Here is a 16,409-nt window from a genome sequence, read left to right as displayed (position 1 = left end):
TATAGAATTTAGGCTAATAGAATAACTGACAGCTGTACCACATGTAGGCAGAGCTGAGACTACTACTGGGAGAAGTCTTCCATAGAGAAAAATGATGGTCCAAATAAAGTCTTAACGTTTGCCAATAAGTATTAAGATGATTGATCATTTTATAACTTAATTAATAGCAACGATGGTACCCACCCTGTCTACTGCTAACTCATTCTTCTAACACTAATATTTGCTTTGTCAAATTAAGCCTGAATTCATTTGTTTTGTTTTTCTAAATTTAGTAGGTAGAGCGGGCACCCACATGTACAGAGGTTTAGTCCTTACTGCAACAGCAGGGTTCAAATCTGAACATCCCACTTATCTCTTCCCACTTTTCTGTCACTCTTCAGATGTATCTTTACAGTAAAGGTTTAAAAAGCCCCCAAAAATATTTTAGAAAAGGACTTCTTTATAATAAAAGTAATGAAACCCATATGGCATTACTTTCCTGCATGTGAGTGATATACAGTAATACAACCACAATATAATTCTGTTAATTCTACATGTGTTCTAGGACATGCACCTCTCAGTATATAAAGAGCAAAATCCGAACTGATTTTAAACCTTTTTTAACCTTTTATTTCCTTCACTTTTGCTTCACAGAAACACTTTTTCCATTTTAACTGAGCACATCCTTCACAATGAAAACTGACTAACTAAATGCTGTGACAAAGTGTATTCACCTCTTTGTGTTTTACAGGTCTGTATAGGCACATTAGTGTACTACTACAGTACAGCGGTAAAACCTGTTTTTACATTTTACATTGGTCCTAGTCGTACTTCAAAGCACTGAACGTGTTTGGGGTTCATCAGATGAGTTTGTGTGCTGCCTGTGTCTGAGGTTCTGACTGGTCATTAAAACAGGATGTCCACAGCTTCAGGCCATAGGCAGCTCATGATAGGCAGGATATTGGCTAGTAACATGATGGTAGATCTGTAAAAATAAGAACAAATGAAAAAATGAAAAACTTGTATGTAGAAAAGTATGATAATGATTTACGCATTTGTTTGTTTAATATATTTATTTTCTATTTCTCTATTTTCTTTTTTTGTAAATATGTATTACTTAGAAATGTATGTTTGGGGAATGAGATTATTTATTGAATAGTGGAGAAGGGGTAGGTTTAAATAAGCGTATGCTTCATCCTACTCCTTTTCGGACATGTTGGGTTCACATTATTACTTTTTGTATTGACTATTGTTATTGTTGTTTTCACTATTTTCATTGGATTTGTTTGTTTTTCAGTTTACTTTGTTGTGTTACCCACACATGTTCGAAATAAACTATCTAAACTAAAACATTAGGAAAAAGTAGTGCCTGTGCATGTGCGCATCTTTGTGTGTGTTGAGGTCCCACCTGCCTCTCGATGTCAGCCAATAGGCTGCTGGCTCCCAGGCGGAACAGGACAGGGCAGAGCCAGTCGTTCCCCAGCTCTTCTTTGATCAGAGTGAGCCACACCAGAGCCTCCTGAGCTGTCCGGATCCCTCCAGCTGGCTTAAAGCCAACCTGAGCACGCACACACACACACACACACACACACACACACTTCTTTTAAAGGATGATTACACTCTACACTTTAACTGATATGTTGGTAGTACGTAGACTCTATGTAGGAAAGTGCATTCAGTTCCACACCATACTTTGTTTTCAAAAACTTCTCTACTAGAACTATCACTAGTAGTACCACTCAGAATTTTATATTTTAGAAAACAGAATAGGGGTCTGAAAACAAATATTTTTCCCTACTCTCTTTCTTTTGTCATACCAGACCTGGAAAATCAGATTCGATACTTTTACATACAGTGTAGAAAACCTGGAATACACAAGACTGTACGTACGTGATCATGTAAGTTTTTGCCAGCATGCTTAACATTAGAACTAGGGAATGGTATTATTTAAAAAAAAAGTGCATAAATGATGCACAAGAACAAAATAAATGCACACACAATATGGTACATAACTGGACTGGCTGTGTTTTACTGTGGCAGTGTGGTCGAGAACATGAGATGTGGACATTATTATTATTATTATTATTATTAGGATTATTATTATTACTACTTACTACAATTAGTGCAGATTTTTGTATTCAAGTTTTGGTCTTGATTTCCACAGATGGCGGCTCATCTACTTATGAAATCCAATGAGTGTGTTACAGCTGATTTACAGTGTGTGGCCACTAATCTTTCCCATATTAAACACGCAACCTACAGAAGGGCAGAAAGTACTCTACCTTGTGGCCTGTGAACAAGTAGTAGTCACGGATGGCTCACATCACTATGGCGACAGGGTAAGTAGCATTGACAGTCTCCTTTCCTGTGGAAGTCTTGATGAAGTCTGAACCTGTCGGGTTTAAAATGGTAACATGTAGTCTTCAACACAGAGAGTGTTACGCTCATCATTCACTGTCAGGATGTTCCTACATTCAAAAGTGCAAGGAAGATTCAACATGCTGCTGAAGGAGGAAGCAGAGTCAGCGACAAAGTCATAGGTGTGAGCAGTATCGAGTTGGGGGGGGGGGGGGGGGGGGGGGGTGGCGGCATCCCCCCTGGGGAAAAATGGTCAAAATCATCCCTCCTCTAAAATGGTCATCCCTTCTTCCATCCCTTATGGCATTTTATCAATGCATGTGAAAATTACTTATATTTAACACTGGAAATAGAATTACCATTCGACATTTAGGGGGGGGGGGCTTTATGATAATCAGTCTATTACCTATGACAGCGGTTTTCAAAGTGTGAGGCCAGAGGACTTCAGGGGAGGCGCGGCGGGGGAAAAAATAAAAATATATCTTACAAAGATGTGTGTCTCATCACTGTGCGATGAAAACTCGCCGAGCTAGCCCCCAAAGAGTAGCAAAAAACCCCACAAAATGACACAGTATGTCTTATCTTTGCTGTTTCGTGTCAAAAGTTCTATTCCAGCACGAAGAAACGCTGCTAATGTCTCCTGCTATGTCTCTGCTTTAGTTTGAATCAGTCATGAAGCTCCTGGTTGTTACATAAAGACAAAGAGGCTTTGACAGTGAAGTGAGACCTCTTGCTGCGATATATTACCTTTGGGTTCTGGATCGTCATTGGTGGGTCAAAGGAGAATGTGGGCGGTACTAATCGATTCTCCTGACTCTGATTGGTCGACAGGTGACAGGTGTCAATCATCCACACTCTGCCTTGTTTTAGCCTTAGCAGCACCGCTAGTAGCTATCTGCTGCTTCATTTCTTAATACCGCTTGTTTCAAACATAAGCTCTTTTTTTCCTCTAAATTGTGTTTTTTTTTAAGTGAAGATGTTTTTTTAACAAAAATGTGTTAAATGTATTTAAATATGTTTAAAAACACACAAAGATGTTTAAACAAGCAACACAAAGTTGTGGTTTAAAAAAATATTTGAGCACATTCACAAATAAAGATATTTAAAATGTTTTTACAAATATGTTTAAAAAAGATGTGAATGACATGATGTCCATAGTTAAGTGGTTATTGTTTCTTTCCGATAAATAGTATTGTCTTGTTCAGGCCATGCAACTGAGACTGCAAGCTATGAATCAGATGGGATTTAGGATTTGCCATGTCTAGCAAGTCACCCTAAAATTGACTAGAATGCAGGAAATTGCATCTAAGAAATACCAATTTTTTGGGGGGAGGACCCCCAGACCCCCCTGCTGGAAAATATGTCACATAAATGAAAGATTTCACCATCCCCCCTGGTTTCATTTTACAACTCGACTACTGGGTGTGAGGGTGCAGAGAGAGGATAGACAGGGCATTACTCTGACAGGCTGGCCTGGCCAGACAAGAACATATGCTACTGCTGATGGCTAACAGAGGGGCAGTTGCACACTCATCAATAAAATCCTTAATTTTTCTTTCCCTTCCTTCACAGCCAATTATGTTTTATCAGCTTTCTTGATAAAAATAGAAGATGAAATGAAGCTCTTTAATAGATTACCCACAAACCGTGGGCTGCAGGAAAGAAAAAAAGAAATCAGCCCTTCTGCCTCCCTGGTGTATAATGACTGTTCATTACTGAATAGAGCAAGATGAACAGTTTCCAGTTCATTAAAGACATGTTCTATGTATTTTTCCAGTCAGGTCTTTCAACCTCTCTCCCCTCGTTCTCAAACTGGCATAATCCATAAGATTCGTTATGGAGAGTCTTAATTACCAGATAATGGATAACGGTTATTAAATGCGGGTGGCGGTAATGAAGCTCTATTCATTTGCGTGGGCAGAGGGATACTGGTGGGGAACAGCAGAGTAAAATAGCCTACATCAGAGATTAATAGGTGAAATTATCATTCAATTTCAGGAATCTCATATGCAATTCATAGGAACAAGGGGAGATTAAGGAGTGACTGTGGTGACAAAAGCAATGCATTTTAATAATGATCTCTATCAGAGCCCCTGACAATTTGGTTCTGTATCTGCTTATTATGTGATGGCTAGTTAAGCATACTCTGTGTGTGTGTGTGTGTGTGTGTGTGTGTGTGTGTGTGTGTACGTATGTGCGCGTGTGTGTGTGTGTGTACGTATGTGCGTGCGTGTGTGTGTGTGTGTGTGTGTGTGTGTGTGTACGTATGTGCATGCATTAGAGAGGGGGAGCTCCACTCTCTCAGGCAGACCTGATGGTCTGCCTGAGAAAAAGATAAGCAGCAGCACCACATGCTGGATTAAAGCAGGAAATACACCAAGACTTCAACTTTTACTGTCTTGGCAGAACTTTTTAAATCAGATCTCTTTTGTGCCACATAAAAATCAGACCAGTATCTCCAAGTATCCAGTTAACAGAACACGAGCATGGTGGCTTCACCGGACCATATCTCTTATAACAGTGTGGTACAGTGGTATGTGCACAGCTAGCAGTAGCAAGTCTTCATGCCTTCTACCTTTACAAGTGATCTCATCATCATGAACCTCGTCACAGTTTAGCTGTCTGTTGTTATCTGTAACATTTAAGTCCGCCACAGAGAACCATCAGCAGACAAAGGAAGGGGAATAATCAATGTGGTTACACGCATGGTGTATCTGTTTGTATGAACCCGAACGCAATCAATTCAGAGACTGCTGTGTCTCTGACACTTCACCCTATTTCACCCACAACCAAAACACTATCAGTCTGAATGTTAATGTCTGGAAGGATCATTCCATAATGCTGCCAAACCCTTAGAATAACAATCAAAAGCACTTTTTTTGCTTTGATAGATTCAGATCAGAATCTAGCAAAAGCTGAGCTCAGAATGTCATGTGGATAATGTGGCCCAGTAGAAAAGACATAAACTGTCACTATGACAGACACTTAGACAGATTAGTCGTGCTAAGACTGACCAGCCATCATGGCGAGCAGGCTGGCCTTGTAGACGTTGGTGAAGGTGCCCAGCTCTCCAATAGCCAGGATGGTCTTCATGTGGGCGTCACCACAGGTCTCCCGAAACTGGCGGATCTCGTCATACATGGCTGTAGACCGAGACAGGAAAAACTGAATCACTAAAGACAGTTTCAAATTGAATTACTGTCTTTCAACACACAGTCCAAATGTAAAAAAAGAAAACAATCATCTCAGTTGTAATCAGTTCAGAAATACACATTAGCGTCTGTTCTCTATGTAGAAATAAATCGTTTCTCACATGTTATGCAAATTATTCATAATTACTAAATACATGAATTACTTAAAAAGTACTCTGACATGAAACGTTTATTTAGACTTTTTAGTAAATAGAAGAAATGATTTTTCTGGGGACTGTTTTGTCCAAACAGAGTCTAACAAGTGAACCCTTCCCTTCTGTGGATGTAGGAGGAACCTGGGTAGATGTAAAGGGCTCATTCAAAAGGTAACAAAAAGGTGCAATCACTTTGAGAAAACAGTCTCCACTAATGGTCCTTGTAGCAACCAATAATGTAATACCTGCCAATAACATAATCATTTTGGCCATTTTAAATGTAATAAACCCAATACCCTAATAGCATAGCAATAATGTAATAAAGTTTTTGAGCCAATAATGTAACAACATTTTGCTAATAACGTAAAAACTTATTACATACCAATGTAATAATAATTTATTACATTATTGGCTGGTTATTACATTATTGGTGTAGCATTAAAAAAATCCTTTGAAAATGTAATAACTGCAGCTGACAATGTAATAATACTAGGGCTGTCAATTGATTAAAAGAAATTAACTAATTAATTGCAAAAAAGTATGTAATTAATCGCGATTAATTAATTAAAATGCAATTAATTAATTAATTGCATTTTTCTGAGACTGAAGCTTATAATGAATAATTATTTATGTAAAATGATCAAATTAATGTAGAATAAACACAGAGGAAGTATATTTCAATTCATTCATTTTATTGGCTTAAGGTGCACGTATGCACAGTGCAAATAGAAAAAAGCCGGAATGAGGAAATATACTGACGAGTGCCACACTCCTGTAGTGTAAACTGGCGAGGTTCCGTGGAGGTAATTTCAGCAGGGTGTTTTGCTTTGAGGTGATATGTTAAAGTCGTGTTACTTCTGTGGAATTTAAATTCGGCTTTGCAAACTGTGCAAATTGCCTTGTTTTTGTCCAACAAGCCATCGGGCAACTTGAAATGTTCCCCCTAAAAGTCCGTCCTTATCCATCTTTCCGCCATAGTCTCTCCTTTAGTTAGGATAGATCATAGACATATATACATAGACTCTCCTTTTGTTAGGATAGATGTTTGACCGCGCATGTGACCAAAGGTTATAGGTCAGCCGCCACTGGAAGTAAACAAAACCATGTTAATTGCGTAAAATTTTTTAACGCGTTAACTGTTTAAAATTAATCGCCAAAATTAACGTGTTAATTTTGACAGCACTAAATAATACATAAAAAGGACTGTATTTCTTGGAAATAAGATTATTTGTGCAGTTTGCTCAAAAATAGATTTAGTGGATGGCGTAGTTGTCATATTCATTCATCAATAGCACGTACTATGCAGCACACTCTCCTTATTTATGGCTCTAAGAGCCAATTTGAGAATTAGTAGAATGGCTAGAATACAGGAAGAGAACAGTGGTCATGTGATGTGATAAGGTAATAATTAGTGCTGTCAAAATTAACGCGTTAATTTTGTCGATTAATTTTAAAGAATTAACGCGTTAAAAAAAATTAACGCAATTAACGCGGTTTTGTTTACTTCCGGTGGCGGCCGCCATTTTGGATGTGGCAAAGTAGAGCTTTGTTTCCCAGATATATTAGTGTGTGTGTGAATGGGTGTATAAGAGGCATTAACTTAAAGCCCTCACGGAGACTGCGCCCTGGGCGGTCGCCCACATTGCCCACAGCTAAAACCGGCCCTGCTTGTATTAGTTTACAGGCAGATCTGCCACATCCAATATGGCGGACGTAACGTATCGCAGCAACGGACCAACCTGCTCAATGAGGCATCTATGTATATGTCTATGATCTATCCTAACTAAATGAGAGTCTGTGTATATATGTCTATGATCTATCCTAACTAAAGGAGAGTCAATGTATATGTCTATGATCTATCCTAACTAAAGGAGAGTCTATGGCGAAAAGATGGATAAGGACGGACTTTTAGGGGGAACATTTCATTTTAAAAAGTTGCCTGACGGCTCGTTGGACAAAAACAAGGCATTTGCACAGTTTGCAAAGCCGAATTTAAATTCCACAGAAGTAACACGACTTTAACATATCACCTCAAAACAAAACACCCAGTCTACACTACAAGAGTGTGGCACTCGTCAGTATATTTCCTCATTCTGGCTTTTCTCCGTTTGCACTGTGCATATGTGCACCTTAAGCCAATAAAATGAATTAATTTAAATATACTTTCTCTGTGTTTATTCTACATTAATTTGATCATTTTACATAAATAAATATTCATTATAAGCTTCAGTCTCAGAAAAATGCATTTAATTTATTGATACATTTATTGATAGATTAATCGCGATTAATTACAGAATTTTTTGCGATTAATTAGTTAATTTTTTTTAATCGATTGACAGCCCTAGTAATAATATATGTATAATTTTTCATCACATGACCACTGTTCTCTTCCTGTATTCTTGCACATTCCACTCCAGGATTTAATTACCATACACTTCACAGTTATGGAGTAAATAATATTCCTCCATACATGAAATTATGAATTTACCTAAGTCAATAAACAATATTCTAAATAAAGATTTTGTACAACAAATAATTCTCAAATTGGCTCTTACATCCATAAATAAGGAGAGAGAGTGCTGCATAGTATATACCATTGATGAATGATGAATAATTATAATCTATTTTTGATGAGCAAACTGCACTTATTTTCCAAGAAATGCAGTCCTATTTATGTATTATTACATTATCGGTTGCAGTTATTACATTTCCAAAGGATATTTTTAATGCTACGCCAATAACATAATAACCAGCCAATAATGTAAGAAGTTACATTATTAGCAAAATGTTGTTACATTATTGGCTCAAAAACCTTATTACATTATTGCCATGTTATTACATTATTGGCTTTAATGCATTTAAAACGGACCAATTATTACGTTATTATCAGGTATTCCATTATTGAACGTTATTACATTACTGGTTGCTACAGTCCCTCATCTGCTGATGATAACAGAGAATATATGACTGAAGTCTCCAGAACAAGTAGATAAGGTAAAAAGTACCTTCCCACTGCCCTGTGAGGGCAAGCGTCCGGTTGATGACAACGTCAATCTCAGCGGCACCGCCAGCCACTGCCATGCGGACTTCCTGCAGGCGGGTCTCCAGTGGTGTCTGGCCCGCTGGGAAACCAGTGGCCACTGGGGGGGGTGAGTGTCTCACATTCATTTTTTTTTTTTTTTTTACACACAGTCACACAGACTTTAGCTTGCTCACTATTCACTCAATTGCAGCAGGAAAGTATTACAGTGTGATTCAGTTTCAGGTGACTTACCTGAGGCAACAGGAAGGCTGGAGTTGGCTGCTTTTAGTGAATTGAAAGCATCAGCTACACGAGATGGATACACACACACTGCTGCTGTAGTCACTCCTGACAGACACCACAACACAGACAGCAGAACAGCGAAGACAAAATATAGTGATTAACTGGTCTCAGGGACAGTGGCAGGACTCGGGTTCAGTCGGGTTCTGTTTTTCCTGAAATGTCTTCAGTGTTAATCCACAATGTAGAAAATAATGCAACTAAAGAAAAAACAGTGAATGAAAATGTGTCCAAGCTTTAAACTGGTACTCTGTATTAGGGGTCGACCGATACAGGTTTTTTGATGGCCGATGCGATACCGATTTTTTCCCCATGGCCCATGGCCGATACCCGATTTCCGATACCCGATTTCCGATACCGATATGGGTTAAAAAAAGTTTCAAAAATGACAAATATTCCAGGTCTCAAGTTAAAAATAAATAGCCATTTATTTAACATAATCAAATTGAGGTAGAACTTCAAGTAATAAACAATGAACAATGAACAACCAAGCAATACAAAAATAAAGTGTCTTGGTGCTTTTAGAAAAGCTGAATAACATAAAATAATAAATATTTCAAGTGACTGAACTGACGTTAAGAACAAGTAACAAAGCAGCAAAACAAAAAAATGTAAAATAATAATAATAATAAATAAACAAAATTGTCATGCCATTATTGCTCCCGCGGTGTCGACATGCACTGACACGGCGCTACCCCATGTGTTCAAAAAATATTCCCGTACGTAAGCTAAAGTAGTCTATGGCTTAGCAAGCCTCTTCTCGAAACCCCAAAACGTTTCATTAGGTCCTGGACTGTTGGGTTCGTTGTGCAGTTATCTGATTACAGCAACTGTTCCGCTCCGCGCTGATCTCTTTTTCTCGCTCCTTCAGTCTCTCCCTAACGTGCACACGTGCACACACACACACACACACACACACACACACACACACACACACGCCCACTGGGCTGCTTCAGTTTCACCACCGGTGTTCGCTGCAACACTCCAGCAACAGCGACCGAGATTCTTGAAACATTTGGTTGCTATCACTTTGTGGGAGAAGTGTAGCCTACCCTTATACTGCACACAATATGAGTGGCGAGTTACGTTTAGGAGGGATTTAGAAGTTTATTCAGTGATAATCACTCGCATGCCATTATTGCTCCCGCGGTGTCTGAGAGGACACTGACAGGGCGCTACCCCATGTGTTAAAAAAAATATTTCCGTACGTAGGCCTAAGCTAAACTATGGCTTAGCAAGCCTTCTCGAACCCCCTTAAAGTTTCATTATAGGTCCTGGACTGTTTTGCAGATATCTCCCAAATCTGACATCTGCCTACAGCAATGACTGTGTCGCTCCTCACTGATCACTTTTTCTCGCTCCATCTGTCTCTCCCTCACGTGCGTGCACACTCACTCACACACACACACACACACACACTGGGCTGCTTCACCGGTGTTCGCCGGTTTAACTCCTTCAAACGCCGAATTGACAGTGACTGATAACAACACCGACTTCATTTGCGGCGTGCATAGCGGGTCTTCACAGAGCTGCCCTTGAACGCCTGTCTGTAAATGACGCTGGATGCGTATCGGCTGTATCGGCCATGTGTATCGGCCGATGCCGATACACCTAGACAACGCTAATATCGGCCCGATATATCGGCCGGCCGATATATCGGTCGACCCTTACTCTGTATAAAGGCTTAAAGTTACATAACATATTTAAGAGCGTGGCCGCTTTGACTGACAGGTGTGTGCTGTCACAGGTGGCAGCAACCAGGCTTCATTCAACCAGCCTCGGCTCCACCCACACTCATACTTCTTTGCCCATTGTTGGATTAGCCGAGAGGCAGCAGAGGCAGAACTATTAAAATGGAGACGACCAGAGCCACCACAATGAGTTTCACTATGGCTCTTCAGAAACCTGTGGGATGTCATGGAGACTACATCCAGGTTTTACAGTCTGTGGGTTAACCCTTTAGTCCCAGCTCTGGAGACAGAGTCTAAGTTAGCTACTGTACTACCTAGACAGCTAGTATGTCGTACAATATGAAGCTAAAACCAGTGATAGACATCTGGAAACACATAATTTACAGTGAAACATTGCAGCTGAAACTATGACTATGTACTCCAGGATGTGGATGTGAATGAACTATGTGCTCACATTCCAGGCCGTGTTTAACTGATCAGCAAAGCAATGATTTTTTTTCTTCCTTAATCATCATATGTCAGCAGCAGCAGCACACCTTTGTTATGCATATCCATCTTCTTGAGCAGGTCGTACCGGACTGGCTGAATGGCTTTCAGACACAGCCGATGGACGTTGGACGGTGTATCATCTCCAGCCAGAGTTGTCAGGTCGATACACGTGACAGCCTTTAGCAGCCAGGCAGCCTATATACAGAACATGCAGACAAATAAACAAACCTTCACATACATACTGTAAGCTTACAGGACATATAAATACAAGTATGTGTAATTACAGTGCAGTACAGTGTTGCAATAGAATGTGCTTCCTTTCATCATGTCCCAGTATACAGAGTGTAGAAGCTCTACCTGCCACTGTTTCTTGGGGATCTTTTGTCCTTGGATGTGCTGAGCTCTCTTCAGGACCGCCTGCGTGTTCACTCTCACTTTTGAGATCCACTCCAGGTCTGTTGCCCATAAGAAGGACAAACAGAGATCAAAACGTGTTTTCAGTGCTTGCCTTGCTTGCTCTTGTTAAAATGTAAAGAGAATTTATCCCACCTTAACTTAAAGGGATAGTTTGTGTTTTTGATGAGGGGCTGGATGAAGTACTCAACCACAGTCAATGTTACCTTCAATATCAACAGATCAACAGTAACCAGTTTGTCAGATCTGACAAGATTACAGCTGTGTACAGCTGTGGACAGGCCAGGGTCAGGGTCCAAGAATGCTAACCTTAAAAAATTATCAATATTCATTCAACTCTACGTTATAAAGCTTCACCTTGCCATCAGGTGGTGTTGTCTCAACTATAGAATTTACATATTTCTACACCTAAGCCCAACTGTGCCTCTCATGGCACATTATGCTGCAGAGCTTATGGAAAGGTAAAGAGGTGAGTATTCATCAGAGAATGACACGAGTGGCTTTATTGGACTAAAACTAACACTGAGCTGAGATCAGTTCAACAGGTCAGATGGGCAGGGAGCGGTGGTCTGTCGTGAGGTCTCAATTACACTTACAGCTGACTCTAGTTAGAGCAGCCCTGTCACAGAATGTTCAGCAGTATGTTAAGTAACTGTTGGTTCTGATTTTCTGAAAATGTTCTGGAATAATCATTGCATATGAAACACATGTTCAAGCTTGATTAATAGATTTTACACATTTTTCATCACATCAGGATTATTGCTTATTATAGTGTTTTGCATAACATAATATTCTAGTGCTGTTTGTGTCAAACCATAACCTGACCTTTGTGCTTGCTATAAAAGTCAAAGCACATATGTCACGCTATAGTCAAATGTATTCTACATAAACACAAACCCTGTCTATACTACATAAATGCATAAAATGTTACACAACATGACAATGGACCTGAAGTGACCATTTGAACAGAACACCCTTTACACACACTGTCACACACTGACATGAATTCAATGGCTAACTTGTTGTTGACTGTCACACCGTTGCACAGTAACATGTGGCTGCTCAGCAGGTCAGTTACCTCCACGTTACTTATTAATCTGTCAGCAGTTCTTCAGACTGCGTCACGTGTTTCCTTTAGCAACGTTAGCTCGATTGCAGTCTAACGTTGTCCGTGTTGACCGTCAGCTCTCAGCGTACTCACCGAGCTTCATCCCCGGGTTCCTGTCCGACATGCTGATGGACAGCTCGTTCGTCCACAATCACACAGAGAAAAAACAGCAGCCTCCCGTTAGCCGACCTGACCGGTCAACACACACTTCCACACTACGATGGAGAGAGCCTCCACCCTACGCTCCGCCTTCTTCTTCTTCTTCTTCTTCTTCTTCTTCTTCTTCTTCTTCTTCGCTGTTTATTGGCAGTCGGCATCCTTAATGTTGCATGTACTGCCATCTGCTGGACTTTACTTCTTTCTTATTTCCTCTTCTGCTATATTCTTTTGATTAGTCCAGTTGAGGCAAGAAATCTCACAATGACTCTCCTACCTTCCCTAGATTTTCCACATTCTACTATACTTGAAATTATTTTCCACTATTCCTGCCTTCCGCAGCCCTGTACTCATCACTTCCCTCTCTCTTTCATATCTAGGACACGCTGTAATTACATGCTCCACTGTCTCTCTCTCCCCACAGCTACAGAGACCAGTTGGATGTTTCTCTACTATGTTGAGTGTGCTATTAAATTTACTGTGCCCTGTTCTTATTCTGCTCATGACCACCTGTTCCACTCTGATACCTCCACAACACCCCACCTCTCCTACTTCATCTTGTAGTTTATATAAATGTATCCCCTTTTCCTGGATTTTCAAATATTGTTTCCATTGATTCATTATTTCCATCCTTATTAAACTTTTTCCTTCTGCTTTTGATAATTTTCCACCTCCTCTTTCTTTGCTGCCTCCTTTGCAATTTTGTCTGCTTTTTCATTCCCCTGTATCTCTAAATGAGCTGGTACCCACATGAACGCCACCTGCATCCCCTCCGGTGTTAATGTGGATGTCCTCAACAGTATTTCATATAATATTTCCTGATGTGTTTTTGCTGCTCTGTTTTTAACGCTCAAGAGTGATGAGATTGAACACCCTGCCCTCAGTAGGGCTCTGGTCCAATAGTGTGCTGAGTGAAATTACCAGGAAGTATTAACGCGTCCACCATGATAAGAACTGTTTAAATTCTCTAACTGTTAAGAAAAGGAGCTTCAATGCTTCATTTCTTATCTCCCTTAGCATAAGAAAAAACTGGACCATCCTTTAGGAAAGGAAAGGAGGTAACAACGTCCCATAATTCCTTGTGGCACAATAAATAAATATTATTAATAATAATAATAATAATATAATAACAATATAATAAAATATAGCTGCAAGCAGCAATGAGGGGCCCATGCAGATCATGCAATATGTAATGTAATAATAGTAATAATTATTAGCATACATGAAAATTTAGTTTTTCATCAAAGACCTCAAGAGAAAAAAGTAAAAATGCATTTTTGCGGATTACAGCGCCCCTATTGACCGAATGACACAAGATTTTTTCCTGCACTTGGGAACAACGCCTGAAAGCATGGCATCAATTTGGTTTTTTTCGCCAAAGCGTTCCTGAGATAGGGCTCACATCGAAATTGAGCCCTTCGCCTCTGATTTATTGGCTGTAGCACGCAAACCAAAGTGGAAATTGAAAAGTCTGTCTAATAACTTTTGTGCGGATGGCTCTGATATACTCTGTGCCGATTTTTTGCGCGACCGCTGGAACAGTTAGTTTCACTTTCAACAAAATCCAAGATTGCGCAAAATCTATCAGGCGCATTATGACGTCATAGGGAGTGCATTGAAGTCGCTATGATCCAAGGAAGTCCAACGATACCTTGTTTTTGAAATCGGGCTAACGGTTCAAAAGATTACATGCACAAATGTACCTAAAACTCTGGACCCGTTGTGGCGCCTATACGTGTTTACTGGCAACATGTAACTTGGTGACATTACACATACGACTGTCCTCATCAATGTGCCAAATTTCACAACGTTTTACTAAGGTCCTGATGGGCGTTTGCTAATTATGCGCCCCTAAGACGAATTGACCACCATATTTGTTTCCCTGCCTAGGACACAGCCTCTAGCATGCCTCGCAATTTGGTTTGTTTTTGCCACCAAGTGTTTCCTGCGATATGAGCCACTCGGAATCGCCGCCTTCGCCATTGATTCGATTGGCTGTCAGCATGCAAACAAAGTCGAAATTGAAAGCTTCTGTCATATAACTGTTTGGGTTGGTTCTGGATATACTCTGTGCCGATTTTTGCGGACCGCTGAACAGTTAGTTTCACTTCACCAAAATCCAAGATTGCGCAATCGAATCTGCGCATTAGGACTGTCATTAGGGTGCATGAACTGCTATGATCCAAAGGATCCCACTGATACTTGTTTTGAAAATCGGGCTACGGTTCAAAAGTTACATGCACAAATGTACCTAAAACTCTGACCCGTTGGGTGGCCGCTATGTGTTTACTGCCAACATGGTACTTGGTGACTTACACATACGACCTGTCCCTCAATAATGTGGCAAATTTCAACAACTTTTACATACGGTCCTATGGGGCTGTTTTGCCTATATAGCGCCCCTAGAGACGAAATGACACCATATTTGTTTCCTGCACTAGGACACAGCTTGCAAGCATGACATGCAATTTGGTTTTGTTTTGCCAAAGTGTTTTCTGCATGATATGAGCTCAACATCGAAATCGCCGCCTCGCCATTGATCGATTGGCTGTAGATACAAAACAAAAGTTGAATTGAAAAAAATCCGTCTAATAATTTGTGCGGGATTGTCTGAATATACCCTGTGCCAATTTAGGGAAGCCGTCAAATTTGTGACCGCTGAAAAATTTAGTTCACTTTGACATAATCCATATGGCAGCCACATCTTACGCACGCTTGAACATTTTGGTACGACCTGATTTGTGACCATTCCAGCGTATTAGTAGACATGAAAAATTTTTAACGCCATTCAAACGCATCAGACAAACAGCAAAAATGCAATTTGTCACATTACAGCGCCTCCTTGGACAAATGACACCAAATTTTATTGGCACACTTTGGGTCTTGGAAGCACGTTGACCAATTTGGTCTTCGGAGTCAACGCGTTGCGAGATCTGAGCCAACGTCCCTGTTTGGCGGGTTGCCCAGCCACAGCGATGGCTAACATGAAAAAGTTGGCACAGCTGATCAATGGGGCCACCGTATCTTGGATATGACAATTTCATTTCAAATACAAACACTTCAGGAGCATACGAGCAAAAACATTGGTTTTGCTAAGTGTATAGCGCCGCCCTAGAGAACGTTTATGACACCATATTGTGTTTCCTGCACTTGAACAGCCCGACATTGCCATGCAATTTGGTTTGTTTCGCCAAAAGCGTTTCTGAAGCTGACATCGAAATTGGCGCCTTCGCCGCGAATGCCAATTGGCTTGTAGCGCAACAAACCAACATCGAAATTGGAGAAATTCCGCACTAATAAATTGTGCGTATTGGCCTGAATATACGCTGTGCCGTTTTGGGTGAGAATCCGGCAAAATTTGCGACTGCTTAAAATTTTGAGTGTGCATCTTTGACATTTTCCAATATGGCGCAAAAGTCTATCAGGGGCGCATGATGACGGCTAGGTGATTGAACTCCCGGATGATCCAAGGATTCCACGAGACCTTTGTTTGTTTTGAAAACGGGTCTCGGTTCATGAGTTACATGCACAAATGTACCTTGAAAT

General features: G+C 40.3%; 1 protein-coding gene across 1 annotated transcript; it reads right to left on the bottom strand.

The window, feature by feature from the left end:
* Window positions 1-583: 583 nt before the first annotated feature.
* On the bottom strand, window positions 584-12,986 carry dera (deoxyribose-phosphate aldolase (putative)). The gene is given in 9 exon segments (XM_010755153.3): window positions 584-964; window positions 1,388-1,537; window positions 2,262-2,371; window positions 5,352-5,480; window positions 8,689-8,805; window positions 8,958-9,053; window positions 11,233-11,380; window positions 11,543-11,640; window positions 12,801-12,986. Coding segments are annotated over 9 exon segments (936 nt in total). The 5' UTR covers window positions 12,832-12,986; the 3' UTR covers window positions 584-907.
* Between the last annotated feature and the right edge of the window lie 3,423 nt (window positions 12,987-16,409).

This window comes from Larimichthys crocea, unplaced genomic scaffold (assembly GCF_000972845.2).
Source record: "Larimichthys crocea isolate SSNF unplaced genomic scaffold, L_crocea_2.0 scaffold560, whole genome shotgun sequence".
Lineage (NCBI taxonomy): Eukaryota > Metazoa > Chordata > Actinopteri > Sciaenidae > Larimichthys > Larimichthys crocea.
The sequence above is the reverse complement of the archived record's forward strand: the minus strand, read 5'-3'. Positions and strand labels throughout refer to the sequence as shown.